At 38.1% G+C, this 27,638-nt stretch overlaps 1 protein-coding gene across 1 annotated transcript in view; it reads right to left on the bottom strand.

The window, feature by feature from the left end:
• The window catches only part of Fam120c (family with sequence similarity 120C), a 153,656-nt gene that overhangs the window by 20,780 nt on the left and 105,238 nt on the right, over positions 1-27,638 (bottom strand). The window contains exons 10-11 of the mRNA XM_013125118.3: positions 27,226-27,475; positions 3,174-3,288 (exon numbers count right to left, since the gene is read on the bottom strand). Of these exons, the coding sequence (XP_012980572.1) occupies positions 3,174-3,288; positions 27,226-27,475 (365 nt within the window). The remainder of the gene's footprint in view (positions 1-3,173; positions 3,289-27,225; positions 27,476-27,638) is intronic.

Raw genomic sequence — 27,638 nt, 5'->3', positions numbered from 1 at the left:
GTTAGGCCCCAAACCTGGGTCCTCTGCAAGAGAAATAGGTGCTTAGAGTCATCTTTCCAGACCCATTGTTTCTTTTTTCTCTTCGAGACAGGGGTTCTCTGTGTAACAGTCCTGGCTGTCCTGCTCAGTAGACCAGGCTGGCCTCAAATTTGGAGATCTGCCTGCTTCTGTCTCCCAAGTGCTGGGATTAAAGACACGCACTACCATCACACTCTATGTAGAGCTGACCTGGAATTCAGGGTTGATCCTGTAGCCTCAGCTGCCTGAACCCTGGAATTATGGGGTTGTACCATTACACCCAGCCAACAGGCATAACTTTGAAAAATATTTCTGATGCCCAGTCAACTCACCTTTTGTATGAAAAAAAGCAGCTGATAACATTTATAAACAATGTTCTAGATGCATAGGACAAGCATACAAAAAGACTGCAAGGGTTGAGCATCAGCACACTGACCCCCGCTCAGAATCAAAGAAAGATAACATCAGAAATTGATCATAGTATAGAGCTGGATAGATGGCTCTGCAGTTAAGAGCAATTGCCATTTTATCGAGGACCCAGGTTCAATTCCCAGCACCCACAGAATGGTTCACAAACATCTATAACTGTGGCTCCAAGGGACCCAATGGTCTCTTCAGATTTCTTCTGGCACTACATATGCACACTGTGTACAAATATTCACACAGGCAAAACATTAACACACATAAAGCTAAATGAATAAGTTAAAACTGATCATAGTGGTTATTTAAGGCTGGCATGTCACATGGCTTAATACAAAAGTTAATGCATTTTCATGTCCCCTTCTTGGTGTGATTTGGCATGAAGAGCTGCTCTAGGACCCAGAAGTATATTTGCTATCAAAAGAATCACTCATTTATCTTAGGTTATTGTATCTTTCCTTAGCTGACCTAACTTAAATTATGACTTTGTAACTTTTTTCTTTTCTTTTTTCTAATGTTTGTGATCAAACCCAAAGCCTCTTGAATATTAGCCGGTATCTACCACTGAGCTGCAGCTGACTTCAAGTTTATTTTATTGTTTGGTTGGAAATCACCACATACTCCAAGTTGCTCTCAAACTCTTTATATTCCTGCATCAGCCATTTTTTTCTGTTTTTTTCACTGTGTAGACCTGGCTGTCCTAGAACTCACTATGTAGACCAGACTGGCCTCGAACTCAGATCCTCTTGCCTCTACCACCCAAGTGCTGGGATTAAAGCCGTGTGCCACCACCTCCCGGCTCAGCTTTTCAGAATGTGCCACCCTGCTTAGCTTGTCCTCCCCGACTCAGAAGGTATCTCCCTCTTCTTCCCGCTCTAGCATCAAAGTGCTAAACTATCTGTGCTGTAAGGTTTTTGTTTTGTCAACTTGACTCATACTAGTGTCATCTGAGAAGAACAACTTCAATTAAGAAATTGCCTTTATCAGATTGACCTCTGGGGGAGTCTTAGGGCATTTTCTTGATTAATGATTGTTGGGGACCAGGTCACTGAATCTACTTCTTACCCCAGGGCACATCTCAAAACTGAGGCCCACTAATGGCCTGACCTACATTCCCTGGTGAGATCTACTGCTCTCTTGCTTATCAAAGGCTTCCTGCTCCTAACAGCCCCCTGCCTCACTTCCCAGTGTCTCTGGTCTAACAACCTCTGCCCCATGACCAAAGCCACATTCACCTATTTAAGCCTGTACAGACCTTTCACTAAACGGCAGCTTGATCAGCCATGCTGTCTTGCTGTCTATCTCCCCCTTGTCTCTTGCCTCGTTCATTCCAGGTTCCCTGGGCTCGAACCCGTTGTGCCCTGCAGGCCGGGGCAAATGATTGATGTGTAAGCAAGCCATGCGGATCAAGGCAGTACGCAGCACTCCTCCATAGTCTGTGTTTCATTAGTTTTTGCCTTGAGTTCCTGCTCTGGCTTCCCTCAGTGATGTACTATAAAGTGTAAGCTGAACTAAGGCCTTTCCTGCCCCAAGCTGACACTGATCATTTATCACAACACATACATTTTGCAAACTAGGATAGCTCCCCCATCCCCACCCCACACTCAGCTTCACAAGCAAGAACTATATATAATAGGTGCATACTATCATATCTGGTTTAACTTTACAAGCCTTATTGGATTTGGTCAACTTTATCATAGGGCTGGGATACTGCAGTGATTAAAAAGGAGAAAGCAAGTTGGACATCAAATCATCTCTCACTGTGGATACAATGTGACCAACTCTTCAGGCTCCTGCTACCATGACTTTATGGCCATGACCGAACTGCACTCTCAAACTGAGCTATAGCAAATGTTTCCTTCTTTAAGGAGACTTTGTCACACCAATGAGAAAAGTAATAAATACAGGCCTCAAAGGAACATAGCTGCTTAAAGCAGGGGAGTGGTGTCTTGTAATAATAGCTAGTATTTATGGACCATGGCATATTTATTTATGCTCTATCTGCATGTATGCCTTTATGCCAGAAGAGGGCATCAGATCTCACTATAGATAGTTGTGAACTTCCATGTGGTTGGTGGGAATTGAACTCAGGACATCTAGAAGAGCAGCCAGTGCTCCTAACCTCTGAGGCGTCTCTCCAGTCCTGGAGTAGGTATATTTAAAATATACAAATATACAAGAGACTGTTCTGTTTACACAAATTACTGAGAGTATCAAGTATACTGCAGTACACCCACGCCTGTTCTCACACTAAATAAATATATACAAATTAAGGAGTAAGAGATAGACATTTACTCAGAGACAAGTAGGAACACTAAGGCGAGTCCCTACAACATACCTTATAAGTGATGGAAACCTTACCATGGTTTACAAGCCCTGCAAAATACCCATCTTTTCTGTGTTTTCTTATTCATCAATGGGGGATAATATAGCAGCATTTCTTGGTTTTATTAATAGAAGTATCTATTTGGCTAAAGTAAATAAAACAGTTACCTTTACATTCATTCTTTTCCCTAGCTCCAAAAGAAAATGACTTAAAGTTGAGGTACGAGCTTATGAAAGAAACGGCACACAACTTTAATCTCAGCATTTGAGAAGTAGAAGCAAAAGGATTAGGAGTTCAAGGCCATAAGTTCATCTTTACTTAGAGAGTTTAGGCCCAGACTGAGACCTGGTCTCAAAAGAAAAAGAAATAGAAAAATCTGAAAAATGTAAATGAAGGTGGAATAAATCACCTTGAGTTCTTGAAGCTGATCTGGTTCATAAAGCTGGGTAGACACAGCCTGTGCAAGGAAGGTGTCAAGTTCATGGCGATGCAGGATTCGGCCACCAGGCCACTGAACCATGTATCTAGAAACAAAAATATCATTATTTGATCACAATTGTCATTCATGTCACATACACTAAGAACCTAAAATGATGGCAAGCGTTTTTAGCACACACCTGTAATCTTATTACTTAGGAGATAAAAGGCAGAAGGATAGAGTTCTAGGCTAGCCTGGGCTTCATAGCAAGACACTATTAACAACAAGGGTTGGAGATGTAGCTCAATAGTAAAGAGCTTGCTTAGTATACACAAGGCTCTGCAATCAATTCCCCAAACTGTAAAACAAACACACAAACACACACACAAAACCTCCACAAATTTATCAAGAAACAAACTCTGGGGCTAATTTATAGTGATTCCAAACCTGAATGGTAGAGGAGATAGAGATAAACAATATTGACAGTGCAGTGTGTTATCAACCAAGAAAAAAAACTACACAGGGTTCTATGAGAACACAGGAGAGTCCCAATGGTCAAGGAAGTCACCCTGAAAAACTCAGCAGGAGCAGAGTTTCAAGGAAATTGTACAGTTATTGAGAAATAAAATAGGGATAGAATGTTCTAGGGTCTTCTAGGGAAGAATATTATGGTGACATATGGAGACATGATTTGGCAAGATGCACCTGGCTGGATATTGCTGAATGATAGAGTGTAAAATTAAGGTAGGTGACATCATAGTTTCCAAATAAGATTATGGCATGTGTATCTTTGTCCCCAAATTTTAGGAAGATATTTAAGGATTGTTAGCAGGAGAGTGATACTGACATGCATATCAGTTGAGAGGTGACTGAACCTGTAGCCAATGATGGACATTCAGTGGGAATGAAGTCATTTGGGGATAAAGATAAGAGCTATTAGTGTATAAGCCCACGAGGTTTGGTCATAGGAATTTTCCCCTATAGTGCTAGGTATGGAATCCAGGACTACACATATGTTAGGCAAATGCTTTGTCACTTCCAACCCTTGGCCACAGGTTTAAGAACTCTGACTTGTGATGCCGGAAAGTGGTGGCACACACCTTTAATACCAGCACTCGAGAGACAGAGGCAGGCAGACATCTGTGAGTTTGAAGCCAGAATGGTCTACAGAGCGAGATCCAGGACAGACTCTAAAGCTACAGAGAAACCCTGCTAAAAAAACAACCAAACAAACAAACAAATAAACAAACAAAACAAAGAACTCTGTCTTGTGAAGATGACTGGGTGCCATGGTACCACTTTTAAAGCTAGGAAATCTAGGGTGGGTTGGTGGTGGCACATGCCTTTAGTCCCAGTACTTGGGAGGCAGAGGCAGGGGGATATCTGAGTTAGAGACCAGCCTGGTCTTACCATGTGAGTTCCAGAACAGCCAGGGTTATACGGAGTAACCTGGTCTCGATAAAATAAAAACAAACAAACAAATAGGAAATCTATTAATTAGGTTCCTATTCATGAGCATTTGGATTGACTGTCCACGAACTGAATGTGTCTTACAGATACAGTGTCTTATAGATACTGAGGATGTAGAGATAGATAGAAAAAATGCTGTAAATACGTCAGGATAAAATATGTACTTAACTCCTTGCAGGCCCACAACATAATGAACAAGCATAACTTCTAAAGTTGTGCAAAACTTTGGAAACATGGCATTTCAAGCTAGGGGTAGCTAGAGCAACACATGGGATATAGTCCTGGGGACTTTGGGTCAATTATTACATCCCCAATCTGGCATGGAATCTAGAAACTTCCCTGACTTACTGTCCTTCCATGGACAAAAACAAAAACAAAACAACAAAAAACAAAATAAAGAGTGTAAGCATACTGACCACCAATATTTTTCTTCAAGTTCAAAGTATTATTCCTTTGAATTTTGCAATGATTCTGGAATGGCAGGAATGACAACAAATCCCTGGACTTCTTTGGCAACTCAAGATATGTAGGTGTGAATTCTGCACCTCACAATGCTTCCCTTTGCCTAGAGCATTTTGTACCCCCTTTCCTGCTCACTTTGCTTACTTGGGAAATTTATTCATGCTTTATAACCTATTTTATATTTTCTGATACTATATAATTTAGCGCATAATTCATAGCTTGTATCTTTTATAAAGTGTTCTTTTTACTAATACTTTTTTTGCCTTGAAGGCTATTTTTATAATTTCTTGATTTATCTTTACTTAAGATTTTACTTCTAAGCTTTTTATCCTAGTTTGTTGGCAAATGTAAAGAAAAGAAAGGAAGAAAATGAACAACAAACATATTCATCCTAGGAAATTTCAAATCTTAACCATCCAGCTATGACATGAAAAGTATAAATAAAAGACATTTAAATTACAGGCTGTGTGATTAACATAATGAAGTTTAAATATTTTACTGGTTATCCACAAAGACAATTTATGCAAAGTGCCTATGTGAATTACCAGGAGGTCTAAGGTCTTGTGTGTTCTTGATGATCTTTGTTTATAATTCTTCATTTATTATGAACCTTTTAGTACATGGTATAGAGTGGGTATTCATAAATATTTATTGAAAGAATAATTTATCAATCAGGCCATGCTAAAACAAATGACAAACAAAAAGAAAAATAACCAAGGGAAAAAAAACCTTAACTAAAACAAAGCTTCGAAAGTAGAATTCTTTGAATTACATATATCTTGAATGTTACAAAAGAAAAAAGACCTGAAGGAGTCAAGTGTGAGAGAGAGGCGAGCTCATAAAAAGGGCAGGCTGTCCTGAGTGCTGACTAAATATACCTGGAGAATCAGAAGGGACTCTAAGAGGAAGAATTAACTTCCTTTATTGGGGATTAGAGCCTTTTGCTTGCTTTAATTTATATTCCAGTGTTAATCTGAAGTCTCTCTCTAGCCTTAGTAAAAAGTACAGCACAGTAAGTGTTCAATAAATATTTGCTGGAAAAATAAGTCACTGTCAGCATAGGCTAACACATTTGAATCAGTGCTGCTATTTAACTAGTGTTGAATAAATTACGAGATACAGTGTAGGGGCTACTAAGCAAGGATCAGAAACAGGATAGCAGAAAATAATAATTATTATCATTTATTAAATCTACCAATATTCAGGGTTGTTCATCATGTGCTATTTTCCAAACTATATGATTCTATTAAAGATTTTCTCTGCCAAAACCATATCATGGAGGTTAGAGAGTTGGCTCAGTGGTAAAGAACACTTATTGCTCTTGTGGAGGGCTTGGATTTGGTTCCCAGCATCCACATGGTGGCTCACATCCATCTGTACTTCCAATTCCAAATGATTCAATGCCTTCTTTTGGCCTTTGTGGGCACAACATACATATGGTGCACAGACATACATGCAGGTAAAACACCTATACACAGAAAATAAAATAAAAATATATACATAGAAAAATAATAAAACCTGTATCATGATTTTATTTCCCAAGAACTTTTTCATTTTCAGTGACAAGACAGCATCTTTACTATAACATAATTATACACAATACATGCAAGTATTATATATTCTACTATAGTTTATATAGTGAACTATACTTTATTCATATATAGTAAGTTCCTGTGATATTGTAGACAGTGATAGGACCTTTATTTATATAGAATATAGTGACAAAGAATACATACTTTGGAAGCTAACATGCATGTAACTGTAGTCAGCATCAGTACGTAACACAATATGCAGTTCTTTTTATTTGATGAAACTCTTTTAGATACTGAATTTTCATGCACATATATAAAGATTTGTTACTAGCCTATCAATTTTCTGTTTATTTGCCAAGCCAATACTATACTGACTTAAATAATTGATAGTCTTTCCTTTTACACCACTGTTTTTTGAAACAGGGTTTCTGTGAGTAGCCCTGGCTGTCCTAGAACTCAAACTGTAGATGAGGCTAGTCTCGAATTTGAACTGCCTCCCAACTGCTGGGATTAAAGCTGTGTGCCATCACTGCCTGGCACACCACTTCTACTTTTAATTTTAAGCAACAGCAACAAATTTATTCTGATTCCAAACTTTCAGCTTCACTCTGATTTAGAAAAATGTAAAAGGGTTGGAACCGAGTGGCAGAGCCCTGGATGAACGACATCTTTGTTTTTTTTTGTCTGTTTGTTTTGCTTTTCAAGACAGGGTTTCTCTGTGTAGTCTTGGCTATTCTGGAACTCACTATCTAGGCCAGGCTGGCCTTGAACTCACAGAAATCTGCTTGCATCTGCCTCCCAGGTGCTAGGATTTAAGACATGTGCCACATCTTTATAATAGTAAGACATCTAGTTTTCACCTACTTATTTGTTTTTGGCTTTGTATTGAACACTTAATAACATTTATTAATTATTTGAAGTGCTAGAGGTTGAACCCAGGTCTCACATGCATGCACTATACAACTGACCAGGCTCAGCATAAAGATTTTAAGGTTGACTCATGATGTGGCCTGTTACCAGTAGTTTGACTTAATTGCTACATAATTTTCATTGATGGACATACCTCAGTACATTTATCTACTTACCAGTTGATAGATAATTAGGTTCTTTGAGCTTTTGGCTATTATAATTAATACTTCCATTAATATTCAAGTCTTTCTGTGGGCATATCTTTTCAGTGCTCTTGGAGTGATAGCTAGGAGTGAAATGAATGAGTCATCTGATATATACATATTTAATCTTTTGAGAAAATAATAAATTTGGGGTTGGAGAGATGTTTCTGTGGTTAAGAATGTTTGTGGCACTTCCAGAGCACCCAAGTTCAGTTCCTAGCACCCGTATCACAACCATCTGTAACTCCAGCTCTAGGGGATGATGCCCTCTTCTGGCTTCCACAGACATCTGTACATACATAGAATATAGTCTCAGATAGAATATAGTCTGTCTGTCTGTCTGTCTGTCTGTCTCTCTCTCTCTCTCACACACACACACACAGACACACACACACAAATACAAAATTTGCCTTCTTCTGGATTCCACAGACATCTGTACATACATAGAATATAGTCACACACACACACACACACACACACACACACACACACACACTACAAAATTTTGAAAAAGATCTTAAGGAAAAAGAAAATGGCAAACCAGATGGAAATGTATCTCACTGGTAAAGCATTTTCTACTGTGTGCAAAGTCATGAGTTTTTTTGTTTGCTTGTTTAATTTGTTTTAAGTAACAACACTTAATTTAAAACAAGAAAGCAGTAAAGTAGTTTCCAATGTAGCTATACCTACTGTATTTTTTCAACATTTTAAAATATTTGTTATGGTCTTTTTAATTATAATCATTCTGACTGAGTGAAGTAGTATCTATTATCATTTTTCTTCAACAAACTGCTTGAAGTCTTAGAGTAATAAGGCAAGAGACATAAACAAAAAAAACTATATATAGCGAAGGCTAAAGTCAAGCTGTCTATGTTTTCAGGGATATGATCTCATACTTAAAAGATTCTAGAGAATCTATCAGATCTGACAATTTAAGCAAAGTGTCAGAATACAAAATTCAGCATAAAAACAGTATATTTCCAACAAGTGTTGAAAAATAAACTTGCTGAGAAAAAATAAAAATAATTTAACTTAAAATAACCTCAAAAAACAAAACAGGCTGGACGGAGGTGGCACATGCCTTTAACTCCAGTATTTGGGAGGCAGAGGCAGGCAGATGCCTGTGAGTTCAAGAAGCAGCCTGATCTACAAGAGCTAGTTTCAGGACAGTTTCCAAAGCCACAGAGAAACCCTGTCTTGAAAAACCAAACCAAACTAAACCAAAACAAAAACCAACCAAACCAAAAAAAAAAAAAAAACAAAACCAGAAAGAGACCATAGCTAATAATAAATCTAAGTGATCAGTGATTCTCAACTTTCCTAATGTTGTGACTCTTTAATATAGTTCCTCATATTGTGGTGACTCCCAACCATAAAATGATTTTCATTGCTACTTCATAATTTTGCTACTGTTATGAATCATAATGTAAATATCTGATATGTAGGATATCTGATATGTGATTCCCAAAGGGGTCATGACCCACAGGTTGAGAATCACTGGAATAGACGAGAAGACTCTACAATGATAATTAGAAAATCCTAAAGAGGGCTGGAGAGATGACTCAGCCATTAAAGGCTAGGCTCGCAATCAAAATATAAGAACCCCCCCCCCAAAAAGATGACAAAAATATCCTCCTATGTTCTTGGATGAGTCAATACTGCTAAAATTACTGTACTAATGAAATTCATCTACATATTCAATGCAATCCCCCATCAAAACACCAACACTTTTTTTTTAAACCAGAACTAGAAAATAGCCCTCAAAATCATATGGAAGCAGAAAAGATCCTGAATAGGAAAAAAGTGCTAAAGTTATAACACTCAATTTCAAATTATACTACAGAGCCATAGTTAATAAAAAAATCATGGCATTGGCACAAAACAGGCATGTATAGCAAACGGATGGAAATAAGAGGACCAGATGCACACTTCAAATCCTCAGAAACTGGATTCTTGGCAAAGGTGACAAGAACATACACTGGAAGTCAGAGTCATTTAACAAATGGTACTTAGAAACCTAAATAACCCCATGTAGAAGACTGAAACTGGCTCACTCTTATTCTGTGTAAAACTAATCAAAATGGATCAAAGGTCTTAACATAAAACGGAAACCTCCAAACTACGTGTGGAAAACTAGAGGAACACTTCAAGATGTTGGCACAAGGAACAATTTTATGAATAGGAAGCCAATAGCTCAGTCAACCAGCAAGTATAGACGACAGGATTGCATCAAGTTCAAAAGTCCTGCATAGCAAAAAAAGAGGATATAATGTGCTGGTTCATATTCACAGCAACAATGTTCACAAATCAAATTAGAGAGTCAGTTTAGGTACCAATCATTAGTAGGGCAAGTAATGTGTGCTATTTGTACAGTGTATGATTCAGCCTTGAAGAATAAAATTATGTCATTTACAGGAAAATTGAAGAAACTGGAAGTTATAATATAAAATAAATTGGGCCTGGTATCTACTTTATGGGTAGTTTTTAACTAGTAATTTGAGTCCTTGTTATATACATGCTCAGATTTTCCATTTCTTCTTGCATTTAAGTAATTTGTTGATGTTACCTCTCAATTTGTTGGTATAGTTTTCCTTGTATATAGTTATGTCTCTTTATCAATCCTTTTTTTTTTGGTTTTTCAAGACAGGGTTTCTCTGTGGCTTTGGAACCTGTCCTGGAACTCGTTCTGTAGACCAGGCTGGCCTCGAACTCACAGAGATCCACCTGCCTTTGCCTCCTGAGTGCTGGGATTAAAGGCATGCGCCACCAATGCCCGGCCCCTCTTTATCATTCTTAATTTCAGTTATTTGATACTTTCTTTTTTGTTTCTTGAACAATAGTTATTTTTTGGTTTTTTAGTCAGGGCAGGCGATTACAAGGGAGAGTATCGGGAGTATGATCAACATTGAGACCTTTTGCTATTTACAATACAGTCTAGTAAAAATCTGAACAAAACTGTGTAGCATTTAACAGTATTCTTTTTGTAACCTTATTTTGTTTGTAGCTAATGCAGACTTAGTAGTTTCCATCTTTCTGAGTCTTTGGGTTTACCCAGTTTGCAGTGTTGAGGAGATCTGGAACCTCATACACGCTGGGGAACTGCATTAGTACTGAACTCTACCCTTGGTTCACTGCTTATTCTGGTTACCAGGTTCATGTAGTTCTCTTCCCTCAGCTTCCCACACATCCAGGACTAGCAATGTATAGTTTCAATGTTGTCTTTTTTCCTAGTTTAATATACAAAATGAGGTAGTTGGTTTGACATTTTTCTTTTATATTAAAAGCACGTATAGCTATATATTTATCAGCACTGTTTTAGGCATGCCTCATAAATCATTGTATTGCTATTTTGTTCTTATTCATCTATATTTTCTATTTTCCTTTGTGGTTTCTTCTTTGACCCATTATGTAGGACTGTATAGTTGAATTTTCACATATTTAAGGTTTTTTTCCAAAATTTCTTTCATGAATTATTTCTAATTTGTGGTTGTCACAGATCACAGATCATATTTGGATAATTAATCATTTACATTCATCATTTCTGCTCTGCAACCTAACCTGCTGTCTAATATGCAGAGTGTTCCATGTATACATGAAAAGGATGTGGAGCATTGGTAGTGTTGGGTGGGGTATTCTATAGATGACTGCAGGAATGGTTTATTAGTTCAGAACTTTTATGTTTCAATTCCTGCAGTTGTTCTTTATCTATTTAATGAGATACTGCAATCAATGTTTAATTCTCTTGTGTGTGAACTGGGGGCTGAACTCAGAGCCACCTGCATGCTAAGCATGTGCACTATGGTGTAGATACAACACAGCCCAATTGTTAATGGTTAACTTGCCCATTTATACTTTTCTTTTTGTTGTTGTTTTCTGAGACAGGGTTTCACTGCGTAGCTCTGGATGTTCTGGAACTTGCTCTGTAGAAGATTATGGCCTTGAACTCAGTAAGATCCACCTGCCTTTGCTTCCAGAGTGCTAGGATTAAAGGCATGTACCAACACCAACCTTGTTTATGTGTGTGTATCTGTATGAGTGTATGCCACAAGGGTGCAGGTGTCCTTAGAGGCCAGAAGATGGTGTTGGATCCTCTGGAGCTGAAGTTACAGGTGGATGTAAGAGCAGCGAGTGATCTTTTTAAAAGATTTATTATTCATTATGTGTACAGTGTTCTGTCTGCCTCCAGCCAGAAGAAGACACCAGATCTCATTACAGATGGTTGTGAGCTACCATGTAGTTGCTGGGATTTGAACTCGAGAATCTCTGGAAGAGCAGCCAGTACTCTTAACCTCTGAGCCATCTCTCCAGCCCACAGCAAGTGCTCTGAATTGTTGAGTCATCTCTCCAGCCCCATCTCTACACAAAATCCACTTGTACACTGAGTTGCCATGTAGGTGCTGGAACTCAACCCTGGCTTCTATAGAAATGCTGCCAGTGAACTTAACTGCTGGGTCATCTCTCTTGTCCTTACTTGTACTTGTAATCCAAAGTGTGCCTCTCCTAAATAGTATATAGTTGGATTTTGTTTCCTTATGTCATATGACAATTTCTGCATTTTGGTTGGATTTCTAACTTAAATTCAAATTTGTTATTACTGATATGGTAATATACCCACATCATTTCTACCCTCCCTCTCCCATAACTCCTCCCACAGACTCTAAAATTATTAACCTCTTCTTTAATTATTATTGTTACATACATGTATTTAGGGACGACCATTTGGAATTGGATACCGTATCGGGGGGGGTTAATCCCTGATTTTTCCTCTTGGTACCCATTAATATCCTGCACTCTTCATCTAGAGTTGGGACCTAGTGAGATTTCCTCCACCAACATAAGCATGCTAACTGGCATTGTCATTGTTTAGGTCTTCTTTAGGCAACTGTACTGTTTAGATTTCATGGGTGTGGTGTCCCTGTCAAATTTAGAAGTTATTATCTTATAGCAGCACCTTGTTCTTGCTCGTACACTCTTTCTTCCCCTTCTTCTGTAGTGTTCCTTGAGCCTTAGATGTAGTGTTTGTGTTGTAGATATGTCAGTGGGAATGACCACCCATGGTCAGTTGTTTTGGCATTTTGATCATTTGTGGGTTTCTGTGATGGCCTCCAAGTGCTGCAAAAAGATGGTTCTTTGATGAGGGGTGAGTGTGTTAGTATTCAGGCATTTATACTCGCCTGCCCTTGGGGTTCTGACACGATACAACCTCAGCTGTAGTCTCTAAGAGCACCACCTTGGCATATTCACTGTGTTCCCTTTTAAAAGGACCCTGCCCACATCCCATCTTTCTGTCTTTCTTCCTCTCTTTCTCTTCCATCACTCTTGTCCTCAGGGACTAGTCTCTGCCCCCTTGCCTCTTTTTCTGCCCCTTCTCTTTCCTTTCCAATAAACCTCCTATGTGAGTCCTGTTGTATGGCATGACTTCTCTTCCTGGCATTTTTAAAATTACAACAGAGAGCCACATTTATCTGTGGGTATAAGGATAAGTACTAAAATGAGTTTTCTAGAAATGTTATTTGTATCTTGCCTTTACAAACCAAATTTTCACTTAGTATGCAACCAAGTTAATAATACACTTTGACATCATATATAACTATGTACTCATTCTTCTTATATACTATGTATTCAGTCTGATTAGCATTAACCGAACTTAAGTAAAGCAATGTAATCAATCTCATTATGTTTTAGACTCCTCAATATACTGTGTTCCCTGCTTCTCTTCTGTGACCAGTTCATGCCCCTAACTCAGAAAAATGTGTTTGTATAAAATGATGTGGATAGGACTGAGACCACTTGCTGGAAATCACAAGGTATTAAAAGCAACACCATCCCATCAAAAATGTGAGTATAAATTAACAATGTCTGTGACAGCTTTTTATGTTGTTCTGAGTCAACTGGGATAGCAGAACAATTTACTTCCTTGTGAGACTCACTAATACAGAGTGCAATGTTTAGAGATCAGATCAAGGGAGATCAGAACTCTTTGGAATAAGTCAGGCCCACTTTGGGTAAATGATGCCAACACTTAGTTTCTCTTCTTTCACTTTAGGTGGCACCACCTGGGATAGGTATTTAGAATGCAGTTAGAAATTATACAGCATACCATGTCGTCACCAGCCACAGCTGGCTGGCTAGGATTATAGTATAGGGCATTAATTTTCTTCTATTTAATGGGCCTTAAGTTCAATTAGGTGGTTGTTGGGTATCCACACGATAAAAGTGCCACTATCTCACCCATAGGTATAGCTTACTATGTTAGTCCTTCTTGTGAGTCATAGGCTTTATAGTAGCATGGGAGTATTGATTGTTTTTCTCCCTTGGCAGCTTGAATAGCACCTTCCAATACTATGAGAGCCAGTCCTCAGGGAGGAAGGAGTCTTATAGAAGGTACAAGAATCTAGTAGTTGTTCAGCCCATGAGGCTGGATGTCTCATCTGGTCTTAAACATGCACCAGAATCCAGAAAAAGTAGGCTCTAACACCAGTGAAGGAATGGACTTGATAGCAAGGCAAGATCAAGCAGGCAAAGAGTTTCCTTTTCCTGTGTCCTTTTTTTGAGACAGGGTTTCTCTGTGTAGCCCTGGGCTGTCCTGTAACTCTGTAGATCAGACTGGCCTCAAACTCACAGAGATCTACTGTGAGTACACCACTGCCTGAATCCTGTGTACTTTATAAAAAATGCCAGGAGAAGGAGTAGTTCAGACTTAAGGTGGATCATCCCACCTAAAAAGATCCAGATTAGAAGTGGATCTTTCCATTTAACAAATGATTTAATTAAGAAAAAAGCCCTCACAGGTGTGTCCAGCCACTTGGGTTTTAGTTAATTGCAGATGGAATCATGTGGACTACCAAAACCATCCATCATAGGCACCATCATCAAAAATGCTTTACCTTCAAGTTCTGGGACACAACTAACAGCAATAGCAATAGCCTATATTTTTTTGGAGTCTCTGTAACTCCCCAGCCCAACAACATGAACAGAGGTTTCTTTTTTTTTTTTACGAGATAGGGTTTCTCTGTATTGTTTTGGAAGCTGTCGGTCCAGCCCGGCCTCAACCTCACAGAGATCCGCCTGCCTCTGCCTCCCGAGTGCTGGGATTAAAGGTGTGCGCCACCACCACCCAGCGAAGAGAGGTTTCTAATGCCTAGCACTGTTGATTTTGTTAGATTGTCTACGGATTGGGTAAACATATACTTACACATTACGTATAGCATATATGTATTTTTTAAGATTTAATATTTATTTTGTATGCCTGTAGGCCAGAAGATGGAGCCAGATTTCATTACAGATGGTTGTAAGCCACCATGTGGTTGATGGGAATTGAACTCAGGGCCTCTGGAAGTGCAGTCAGTGCTCTTAGCCACGGAGCCATCTCTCCAGCCTTAGTATATATGTATTTTAAAGTAAACTGCAAATAATGTTTCCCTATCATTTTAAGTGAAAATTTTGAGTTAGTTTCTCTAGAGTTTATATACACCAGAAATTATGTGTGACTATTTCAGATATATACTAACTTTATTCCTTTTTTGTTTGTAGTATTTTTGTTATACATATTACATCTATATAAAGCCAACACTACACTGTCAATTATTATTAATGTATAATCCTATATTTTAAATTTCATTTATTTATCTACTGATTTATTGATTTATTTAATGTGTATGGGTATTATGTCTGCATGTATGCCTGTTACATAAATGGTGCCCACAAATATCAGAAGAGAGCATTAGATCCCATGAAATTGGAGTTACAAATAATTGTAAGCCACTATGTGACTACTGGGAGTAAAACCTGGGTCCTCTGGAAGAGTAGTCAGTGCTCTTAACTGCTGAACCATCTCTCTAGCTTTTATAACCTTATAGTTTTTAAAGAAGGTAAGAGAACAGAAACAAAGCATGTGGTTATAGCTATTGTATTATCCTAATTATTTTTGGTTCCCTGCATTTCTCATTGTAGGTATCCTATGGTGTCATTTTCTTATTGCAAACATTCCTTTGTCCTAACCACTTCCTTTTTGCTGATACTTTCTACATGTGATAAACTCAACAACATAGTTATATGCATACTTGTATGCAATAGCTTTTAAAACAAGAGAAAAAACAACATATGCAATTATATTGTTTTCAAATTGGCAGAAAGTGTGAAAATGTGGGTATTTCCTATTTTTTTGTGTCGAGTTGAATGACACTTGTTATTTTGTTTGTTTTGGACTTTTGAGACAAGGTCTGCCTTGAAGCTTGATATGAAGCCAAGGATCTTGAACTCCTGCTGCCTCAACCTTTCAAGAGCAGAGATTAAAGGCATGTACCTTGCTTTCAACTCATGGAACTTTTGTATTTTTTTTCTAAGGGAGATCTGCTAGCAATCAATTCTCTCAGTCTTCTTTTATCTTGAAGTATCTTTATTCTGTCTTCATTTCTAAACAGTTTTGATAGACATAAGGATTTATAGCTGACAATGTTTTCTTTTAGCATACTGGTGTCCTTAGCCTCCACTGTTTCTGGTATGAAATTAACTTTGTGGTTATAATGTATGTGCTGTACTCAAGTATATGTTGTCATTCTCATGTTAATTATATTTCAGATGCTGTTATCTGTGTTCATGTTATTTTGAATTATTTAACATATAAAATTGTGTTTTTCATCAAATTTGGTAAATTCAGTGTTTTTTTCTTGTGTTTTCCAAGACAGGGTTTCCCTACATAACAGCTCTGGCTGTCATGCAACTCACTATGTAGGCCAGGCTGTCCTAGAACTCATAGAGATCTGCCTGCCTCTACCTTCTACGTGCTTGGATTATAAGTGTGTGCCTCCATCGCCCAGCTTGAAATTCAGTTATTTTACTTCTCCTGTTTTCTTTCCCTCTTCTGATAGGATCATTATGTGTGCACTGATGGTGTGACTTAATTCCTAAGGTCTCCCTGTTCACACTATTATAACTGATTTATGCATAATGCAGCATTTGATGTCTGCTAAAAGATTCTTTTTTGTTTTTACCCTAACTTGACTATCTGTCGCTCATGGTAAGTAAAAGTCACTAATCTGTTAAAGAATGTTTAAGTCTTCTCAGCCAGTTAGATTTTGGGGGCACTCCAAGACAGTGTTTCTCTGATTAAGGTCCTGGCTGTCATGGAACTCACTTTTTAGACAAGGCTGGCCTCAAATTCACAGAGCTCCACCTGATTCTGCCTCCCAAGTGCTGAGATTAAAGGCGTACGCCACCATGCCTGGTTAGATTTTTACCTTTTTACCATTCAACACATTTCAGGAGCAAAATTTCTATCAGTATTTAAGGAGGGTATACACTTCAGCCCTACATTGAGAAAGGGACAAGAAGCTTGCAGGTCTCTTTCAAGTCACAGCTAAGAAGCCATGGCCTTGAAGAGTCACACAGACTAAAAGGATACATTTGATTTTAGTTTTAAATTTAGCTTCTCAGGAGTTATTCTCAGGCTCTGTTTGGTCAGGGGTGGTATTTCTGGCCTTTGTGCCATAGAAGCACGTATCGTTCATTGGTGGATTTGAGTATATGACTTGTGTCTGAGTGAGTGCATGGGTCTTTAGTGAATGACTTCAAGTTTGCCATATATCATTTCCTGATTTAGCGCATACTCACAATTTTCCTGTTCTCGAGTTGACTGTGATTCCAGGAAGACAAGACGAGGCTGATTCTTTCCATGGTTCTAGCTATAAAACTTCTGGATATTCTGTCACTTTACTTTGTTAGTTAGCTACAGCTCATAACTGCCTATTATTAAGATCCCCACTGCTTTCCACATACTTGTAGGCACAAAGTTCTCCTTATCTTGTTGTAAATACCATCAGTTCCCATCACCACCCCTTTCTTAGGGTTACTACTGCTGTGGCAAAACACCAGACCAAAATAACTTGGGTAGGAAAGGTTTATTTTACTTGTAGTTCATTACTGAAGGAAGCCAGGACAGTAACTCAAACAGGACAAGAACCTGGAAGCAGGATCTGATGCAGAGGTCACAGAGAGTGCTTGCTTCCATGGCTTGCTCAGCCTGCTTTCTTATAGAACCCAGAACCACCAGCCCAGGGATGGCACCACCCACAACAGACTGGGCCTTCCCCCCATCAATCACTAATTAAGAAAATGCCTTGCACCCGGATCATATGGTGGCATTTTTCTCAATCGATGTTCCCTCCTTTCAGATGACTCTAGTCTGTGACAAGTTGACATAAAACTAGCCAGCACACACCCCACTTATGACTTGCCCTGCCCCAGCAAAGATCTTCTGCTTTCCTAGATCTAGGGGTAGTTTTCCCTGTATGGTATGTACTACTTCTGCTCTACAGATGGCACTGAAGATAAGGATACAGTGGTGTTGGTAGCCTTGATCTTTGCAGCTGACCCCTCCCACTGAAAACTCCTTCCAACATATGTGCTACTAGGAGAGAATTAGAGTCTCAATTATCAGTAATTGGCTTCCCTTGGATTAGAGCAGTGGTTCTCAAGTTGTGGGTTGTGAACCCTTCACAGAGCTCAAATATCAGATATTGTACACATCACATATTTACATTGCAATTCATAACAGTAGCAAGATCACAGTTATGAATTAGCAACGAAGCAATTTTATGGTTGGAGTCACCACAGCATGAGGAACTGTATAAAAGGGTTGCAGCATTGGGAAGGTCGAGAACCATCAGATTAGAGTTTCTGCCCTATAATGAGTGGGGTTGGGGGGTCAATAATCCTCTTGGCCACACTTACCTGAACACAGGGATGGGATTGATGACAAATGGCAGCCTTCCCTTTCCAGGGTAAAATAACAGCCCAAGAATAGGAGCTGGGAGAAGGAATCCCTGTCTTCTCGGCTATTCCTGCTTGAAATAGACCCACTTTAATAGAGGTGAGGGGAAGGGAGTGATCGTGACTCAAAATTATAGACTACCGATGCCTTGAGAAGATTTAGACTTTCTTTCTTGTTGAAAGCTACATGTCTACTTGCATTAGAAAAACTATTGTCTATATAGAATTCTGTTCCACTTCAAATGCTTTCACTTCTGTTCAGATCTACATATTTTAATTTTACTGAAGCAAAACAAGAATCACTTAACCTGTTTGACAAGTAAATATTTCACATTACTAAGTTAATAAATAGCATTTAAGTGGATTAGCTGAGCTTTTCATTGAATCTCAAAACAATACCTCAACTTCCCTGCATGCTATTTCTCTTTACTTTTATGCATTTGATTAACTATGTAATAAGAGTCTCTTCTCCCACATCTAGCAACATAAATGTAATTTATAGTATATCAGTAATGGATTGTCTCTATTTCATGCTCAACTATCCCTGCTATATAGCATTTCAATAATAACTTCAGATATTTTAGTTGAACTGACACTTACCAGAATTGATTTTTAAATTAACATGTTTTAAGAAAGTAATGAAAATGCTAGCTTAAACAATAAGCAACACTGGGTCCAGTTATAGCCACACTGTCTTAAGAGAGTTCCTTGCACTGATGTATGCTTCAATCAACACAGCTTCCACTGGGCAAAGCCACGACCTGAAAAGCAGCAGCAGCAGGAATACCATTTCTAAAGTACTGTTTGTAGGTTTCACCAATAGGGCCAAGGTCATTTATGCTAGCTAGTCAGTCACCTGAACCACATTAGTGAGGTCACAGTCTGAAGCTTTCACAGTACTCCTCATGTCTATAAGAGCTTGCTTGATTTCTTTTATTATCCTTCTTCTATCCCTCCTGGCAGAAGCAGTTTACCTCAAGAGCCCATGTCTAGCTATCCACAAGTACTAACACAGCTTGACTGTGGAAATAAATGGTCCCTGGGCCTTCTATGGTGTTACTCACTTTTCTGATCAAGTAGAAAGCAGCAAATCCTTTGCTTTCACGGGCCCCTCTAGGAGAAGAAACCCCTATGCCAGCCACTAAAATTTTTTTAGTAGATTCTATTTTTACAAGAAAATTAAAATGTTCTGAATTTATAGTATGTGTTTATGCACATATGTGTGTGCCATGGTGCATGTATGGAAGTCAGAGGGAGTCAGCTTGTGGGAGGCAGGTCTTTCTTTCCACCATGTGGGTCTTGAGGTTAAACTGAGGTTATCAAGTTTGCTGTCAGATGCCTTTATCTGCTGAACCACCTTGCTGGCCCTGGCAGGTTTCATGGAATAAATGTTTTTGTATTTGTGGTATATCATTAGGACATACAGCAGAAACATAAATGACTTTTTGTTTTCTAGTTTTCACTAGGCACGCTGTAAAATTTAATATTTATTTTACATGTATGAATGTTTTGCATGTCTGTTTACCATGTACATGCATACTACCCAAGAAAGTCAGAAGAGGGTGTTGGATATCCTGGAATTGGAGTTACACATGGTTGTGGGCCATCATGTAGACTTTGGGCAACTTTAGATTTAGATAAAGTTTTGCTAGAAAGGATAGGGTATTAATGCACGTCTGTCTATATTCAACAGGGATAGATTATTTTTCTAGGACTACTAAGAAGTTTATGAACATATATTTTGCCACAATTTCTCCAGTACTATTATATATGGTATTTCCATGGGAAGCATCTTTTAACTATAATTAGATGAAGTAAATGAAGAAGTGCAGACTCCTGGTATTCAAGAAAGCTATAGCTCAATATTCATACAGATTTTACTTGACATTGGTAAGCAAAGTCACATTTAAGTTTAATTTTCATTTGAAGTTAATTTAAAAAATTTTTCAACTAGGCTCTATTATTAATTGTTCTAAGTATATTTCTTACTTCTTAGTGTGTGTGTGTGTGTGTGTGCGCGCGCGCACATGCGTGCATGTGCATACAAGAAAGAGAGAGAGAGCACACATCTGCATGTGCATATGTGTGTGGTCAGAGCACAGCTTGCAGGAGTTAATTCTAACCTTCAACCATGTAGGTTCCAGGCGTCAAGATCCATTTATAAGGCGTGATGTCAAGGACTTTAATCCACTGAGCCATTTCACTAGCCCAAAACTGCATTAAAATATTTTACCCTCTTAAAAAACAGGAATTGGTACTCAGAAAAATGGGGGTTTAACCCCTCTAACTAGTGTGTCTTGTCATATCATTACTGTCAGTTGCTGCTCTCTCAGCTTATTTCCTCATTTATGAGTCAATATATGTCAGACCTGCTATTTGGCACTATGTTTATAAGGATTGAAAACATCAACCACAAGAAAGGCACATGGGAGAAAATAGGATAGTATCTGTTCTTGATAATTTAATAAACTTTGGGGTACTATTAATATAGGGCAATTTGGCCTTTAGATGCTGTCTCTTAATTTTGAGTCTTTTAAGAAATGCAGTCTTTCTAGTTTTTTTTTCTTTGTTTGGGGCAGTGTGCTATCATTTGTCATTGCTATTACTAGGGCTACCTGTAAAAGTATCTGTCTGTCTTGTTTACTGTGATAATTAATCTCAGTTGTCAATTTGATGGGCTCTAGAATCACCATGGAGATGGGATTATCTTAATTAGGTAAACTGAGGTGGGAAGAACCAGCCACTGTGGGTAGCATTATTCCCTGCGCTGGGATCCTGTACTGTATAAAAAGGAGAGCATCAGCCTTATGCTGCTCTTTTCTAGACAATGAATGCAAAGTGACGAACTGTTTCAAGGTCTGGCTGCTTGGAATCCCCTACCATGATGGACTTTATGAACTATTAAAATGAACTTTCGCTCTTAAATTGATTTCTTTTATCAGAGCATTTTAACACAGCAAATTGGAAAAGAAATGACATTTACTTAATTATTTGGTGCTTCATGATTTGTTGCGCACTAGAAATTCAGCTGACTAAATTGTTAGAAATGTATTTAAGTATAAACAGGTTGAAGAGGAGGCCGAGGGTTTCTCTCAGGAGCTCATAGGCCTTATTCAAATATCTGAACACACTCTTTGTGTTAGATACTGTAGCTCCTGGACACATTCTACATAAACAAGACAACCGAATAAATGGGAAAATAAACTATTACTATAGCATTTAGAACAAAGATAAAATGGGTTGGTTCCTAGGATAAAGGCTTTTGACACTAAACTTCACAGCCTGAGTTCCATCCCCAGGATACACAGGATGAAAGGAGAGAACCAACTTTTACAAGTTGTCCTGACCTCTACGTGTGAGTTTTGGCAAATGAACACCCCCAAATACATATGTACTGACATATAATAAAATAAATAAATGTAACGAAAGGAAACAAAATGTCTACTTTCAGAGTTAATATGGGACAATTTTAACTGATTTATTTATTTTTATTTTATGTGCACTGCATTGGTGTTTTTGCCTGTATGTATGTCTGTGTGAGAGTGTTAGATCCCCTGGAAATGGAGTTACAGTTGTGAGCTTGCCATGTGAATTCTGGGAATTGAACCAGGGTCTTCTGGAAGAACAGCCAGTGCTCTTTTACTGCTGAGTCATCTCTCTAGCCCTCTATATGGGACAATTTTTATCTGTGGTCCAGGAACATGCTAGTGATAAGAAAGATTACATCTGTATCTATTATTCTTTTTAGGAAAAATCTCATGGGTCACCAATATGATTTCCAAGGTAGTTAGACAACCAATACATTATATTGAGCATCTATTATGTAGGAGTGACTTTACTTGTGTTATTTAAATGCTCAAATGGCTTTGAGAAGAATTATTATGCCCACTTACAGTGAAAAAAGCAAGTGTTCAGAAAGGCTAAAGTGAGTTATCCAATATTTAAAAAAGGGCCAAAACAAAAATCTAAAACAAAGGTTGAGTGTGGTGGCCCAGAATTGTAATCCAAATGATAGGATTAGCCTCAACCCAAGTTAATGGCTAACATGGACCACTCTGTATCAAAAACCAAAATAGGCCAGAAGAATTGTTCCGTCAATAAAGGTGCTTGCTGTGCAACATGGGCAACCTTGGTTCAACACAGGAACATATGTAAAAATAGAAGAATAAAGCCAACTCTATGAAGTTGTTCTCCGACTTCTCCATGCACCGCATAGCAAGTGCATCCCCTAACACACCATGCATATACATGCACAATGATAATAAATAAAAACATAATTCAAACTAACATCTTCCCAGTTTCAAAGTCAATATTTTATAAGTTATAGAAACTAGAATCTGACCTACCTTCTATAAAAATTACTTTCAGGGTTAGCAAATAATTAGAAAGCATAGTAGGAAAGAAAATACCATCCTTTATTACAACAACATATCAAGTACTTAGGAATTAAATTGTAGATATCTCTAGAAAAAAATTAATCCTATTAAGACATTAACAAACCTGATAAATAGGAGAGGTAAACTATGATCTTTGGACACTAAGACAACATTATAAAAATGCCAATGTCCCTAAATTAATCAATCCAATGTCAAATTGAGCTGCAAAAATATTTTGTAGAAATTAATTATATATTATATATTTTAATAAGCTTATGAACTGTAAGAATGGACAATTCTGAAATAAGAAGTGCAGAGTAATTTGCCCTACCTAAGATTAAAGAAAATTATAAACCCTTAATAACTAACCCAATGTAATATTAATCAAGGATGAACTAGCCAATGGAACAAATAGAATGGACTGGTGTGTTTGTGTGTTTGTGTGTGTGTGTATGTGTGTGTGTGTGTGTGTGTATGTACACTACATGTGCATATGTGTGTAGAGGAAGGAGGCCAAGTTAGGTTAGTAATCAGTGCAGGAAGAAATTATCACTTAATACATGGAAATGGGGATCTAGCTTAGTATGTAGAGAAAGAAGGTCCATGTCCTTATTTTCTGCAAATCTAAGATAAATATCCACTATATTAAAAACCTCACCCAGAAAGTGTTATAGGAAGATATCTTTATGACACAGGGATGAGAAGAATTTATTAAATATGATATTAAACTATACACCAAGTTATTGGGTTTGACAAGCCAATATATGTGCTTCTCACTAAGGTGAAAAATATATTAATATCTGTACTTCCCTTAGTAATCTATCAAAAAGGATAAATGGAAACTAGAGATAGACAGGTGAATAGTTTATGGATATAATATCTACAGTACGATATTAATAGACTACAGATAGTGGTCATATTGATGTTCATTATTATTCTAACTTCTGTATATAGAAATTATAATAATGAAAAGTTTAGAAAAAATGAACTAATTCCATTTGATAAAAGATATTGAACATAAAATTTGAACAAACTGTCTGATTGGAAAAATATTTGAAATAAATATACATAAGAATACAAATATACAAAAGATTTCTGCTCTGTATCTCACAAAGAACTTGTGCAAGCAGCAAGAAAAAGAAAAGTAATATATCAGAGTTTGCAAAATAAATGGATGTGAACGCTACAAAGAAGAAGGCTTGAGTGGGTGCTAGAGAGATAGATGGCTCAGCAGTTAAGAGCACCAGCTCTTCCTGCAGAGGACCCAGGTTCAGTTCCCAGCATCTGTATCAGGTGGCTCACAACCATCAATAACTCCAGTTCAAGGTGATCTGATACCCTCTGGCTTCCATGGGCATCTTCACACACATAGAGCACATGCATACACTCAGGCAAACACACATACACATAAAATAGAAATAAATGCTAGAATCTTAAATTTTATATTTACAATTTTGTTTGTTTTAGACAGGGTCTCTCTATGTAGCCCTCAGCTGTTCTGAAGCTCACTATAAAACCAGGCAGGCCTTGAACTCAGAGATGCATGTGCCTCGGCCACCAAAGTGCTAAGATTAAAGATATGCACCACCACACCTGACATATGAAAAAGCTTTTGTAAGGGGCAAGTGATGACTCAGCAGTTAAGAGCACGGGCTACTCTTCCAGAGGACTCAATTTTAATTCCTAGCACCCACATGGCGGCTCACAAGCATCTGCCAACTCCAATTCCAAAGGACCCCAATGCCTTCTTCTGGATTCCAAAGACACCAGACATGCATGTGGTTCACAGATACACACGTGCAGTCAAAACACCCATAGATACAGAATTAATTACTTAAAAATTTAAAGTTAAAAAAGAAACCTCAATGTGTTAATAGGTGCAAAAACAGAAAAGCAGGCCTGTTGTGTAGTTTAAGGGTTAGGTACCTGCTTTGCATGTACACTTTAGCACCAAAAGAAAAACAAAAGCAAAAGGTCATCTTCATCAGTAGTTTAAGAAAAACAAGTGACAAGATATTGCATGAAATCTACTGGATTTTGATTGTATGCCAATTATTACCAGAAATATGAAGAAATAGAAAAACCTAAGTGTTATGCTAAGTATGTAAATCAGTACAGCTAAAATATATAGCAATATTTACTGAAAAATTTATAGGCATATTTTATAGCAGTGGTTCTCAACCTGTGGGTTGTAAGCCCTTTGGCAAATCTTTCTCCAAAAATATTCACATTACAATTCATAATAGTAGCAAAATTACAGTTAAAAAGTAACAATGAGACGGGTGTTGGTGGCAAACGCCTTTAATCCCAGCACTTGGGAGGCAGAGGCAGGCAGATCTCTGTGAGTTCAAGGACAGCGTCCAAAACAATACAGAGAAACCCTGTCTTGAAAAACCAAAAAAAAAAAAAAAAGAAGAAGAAGAAGAAGTAACAATGAAATAATTTTATGGTTTGGAGTCACCACAACATGAGAAACTGTATTAAAGGGTTGCAGCATTAGGAAGGTTGAGAACCACTCTTTTATAGGATCCAGAAATTCTATTCCTGGGTATTTACTCCATATACACTGACAAAGGACCACTGAAATAAACATCTCATGAAAATATTTTCTTGAAGCTGTACAGATAACTCAGTAGTTTGATTCCCAGCACCCACATAGCAGCTCACAACCATCTATAAGTCCATTTCTAAGGAACCTGACAGTTTCTTCTGACCACTGTGAGCTCTGTATGCACATGATGCACAGACATGTATGCAAGCAAATGCCTACACACATAAAATCAGTAAACACTGTTTTTAAAAAAGTATTTTTGAACTCATTGAGTGAACTCCAAAAGAACTGGAAAGAAGCATCTGTTAATTAATCAGTAAAATACTGTTTAAATAGTATTGATCTTTACCCATATGTAATGTGGATAGATTAAAAATAATAATAGTGAATGGATATAGGCATAATGATCTACATCTATAGTCCAATCCACTAGGGAGGCTGAGTAGAGAGGACGGCTTGAGCACAGGAGTTCAGAAAAGCTTAGTAAAATAGCAAGAGTCAATTCGTCCTGGCTAATTTGATGTCAACTTGACACAGCTAGAGTCATCAGAGAAAGGAGCCTCAGTCAAAAATGCCTCCATGTGATCCACTGTAAGGCATTTTCTCAATTAGTGATCAATGGGGAAGGGTCTAGCCCATTGTGGGTGATGGCATACCTAGGCAGGTGGTCCTGGGTTCTATAAGAAAGCAGATTGAGCAAGCCAGGGGAAGCAAGCCAGTAAGTGGTACCCTTCCATGGCCTCTGCATCAGCTCCTGCCTCCAGATTCCTGCCCTGTTTGAGTTCCTGTACTGACTTCCTTCAGTAATGAACAGTAATGTGAAAGTGTAAGCCAAATAAACCCTTTCCTCCCCAAGTTGCTTTGGTCATGGGGTGTCATCATAGCAACAGGTTCCTAACTAAGGAACCATTATAATAAAATAAGATAAAGTAAATTAATATTCAAAGAAAGAAAGAAAAAAAAACAGGTAAGAAACAGAATTATATGCAAAGCAACCTAAAGCCAGAAAGGGAAATACAACATTTTTCTCTAATACCCTATCCTAGCTGATAATTTTTATATATGTGTATTTAGGTGGAAGTGAATGTATGTATGGCTACAATACTAGAAATGGGTACTTGAAGGGAGAAAAAAGGCTTTAAGCAGAAGAGGATAGTGCATCATATATGAAATGAAAATGGAAAGGGGGATATGGGGATGGTTAACTAGGGAGGAGGAAGAGATGCAAGAGAGGGGTGAGGGAGAGGACCAACCAAAACAAAGGATGTATAAAAAGAAGGAATCTTGATAACAGGTGAGCTAATCAAAAAATTAAGCAATGAGTAGGACTGTTGGCAACAAAAACTAAAGTAAAATCAAACAAATCGGGGCTGGAGAGATGGTTAAGTGATTAGGAGCACTTGCTGTTTTTCCAGAGGACCTGGCGTTTGATTCCCAACACCCACATAGTGGCTCACAAGTATCTGTCACTCCTATCCCAGGGGATGAGAGCGCCTCTTGTGGCCTCTAGGAGCACTGCATGCATATGGTGCACAAGCATACCTGCAGACAAACACTCGTCCACATAAGGTAAACATAAATGAATCTTGAGAAATTAAATTAAAAAAAATGAAGTCATGCAAGCACTAATGATGACTTGGACTATCCATATAACATTCATTCCTAATGGTTCTGAAGGCTAAGTCAAGCATATAACAAAAATCTCTTCACCTTGAAATCACTCAGAGATATTGAAAGGTAAAACAGGAGACAGTCTGTCATACAGCTTACCGGAGTACGCAGCACATGAGCAGCAGGTGGGTGGGGACATTAGCTGGGTTGAGCATACTGGGTGTGTCTGACTTCATACAGGCCAGGAAGGCCCGCATCCTCCTGTTCTTGTCCTCAACTGCTTTGCCTAACCAGAGCTTCTTGAGGTTTGGGCAAGTCCATTCCCGAAATGTGAGTGCTGATACCAGCTCAGGGGTTTGAGGTGATTTCCCTTTATAGGCAGACCACTCTTTAAGGATCACAGGAGGAACTGAAAAACAGAAAGCAAGAAAAGTAGGCTCCAGAGAATCTGGACATAACCGTGGCTGGCTACAACTGACAGGGTCTATTGCACTTCAGTATCTCTGAATTTTCGTCACTATAATTGCTATTCTTAGCAAATAGTAGGAGCCAAATGCATGTATTAGACAGTT

The sequence above is a fragment of the Mesocricetus auratus genome, unplaced genomic scaffold (assembly GCF_017639785.1).
Source record: "Mesocricetus auratus isolate SY011 unplaced genomic scaffold, BCM_Maur_2.0 Super-Scaffold_100003, whole genome shotgun sequence".
Lineage (NCBI taxonomy): Eukaryota > Metazoa > Chordata > Mammalia > Rodentia > Cricetidae > Mesocricetus > Mesocricetus auratus.
Note: the sequence above shows the minus strand (reverse complement) of the source record. Positions and strands in the feature narration are given on the sequence as shown.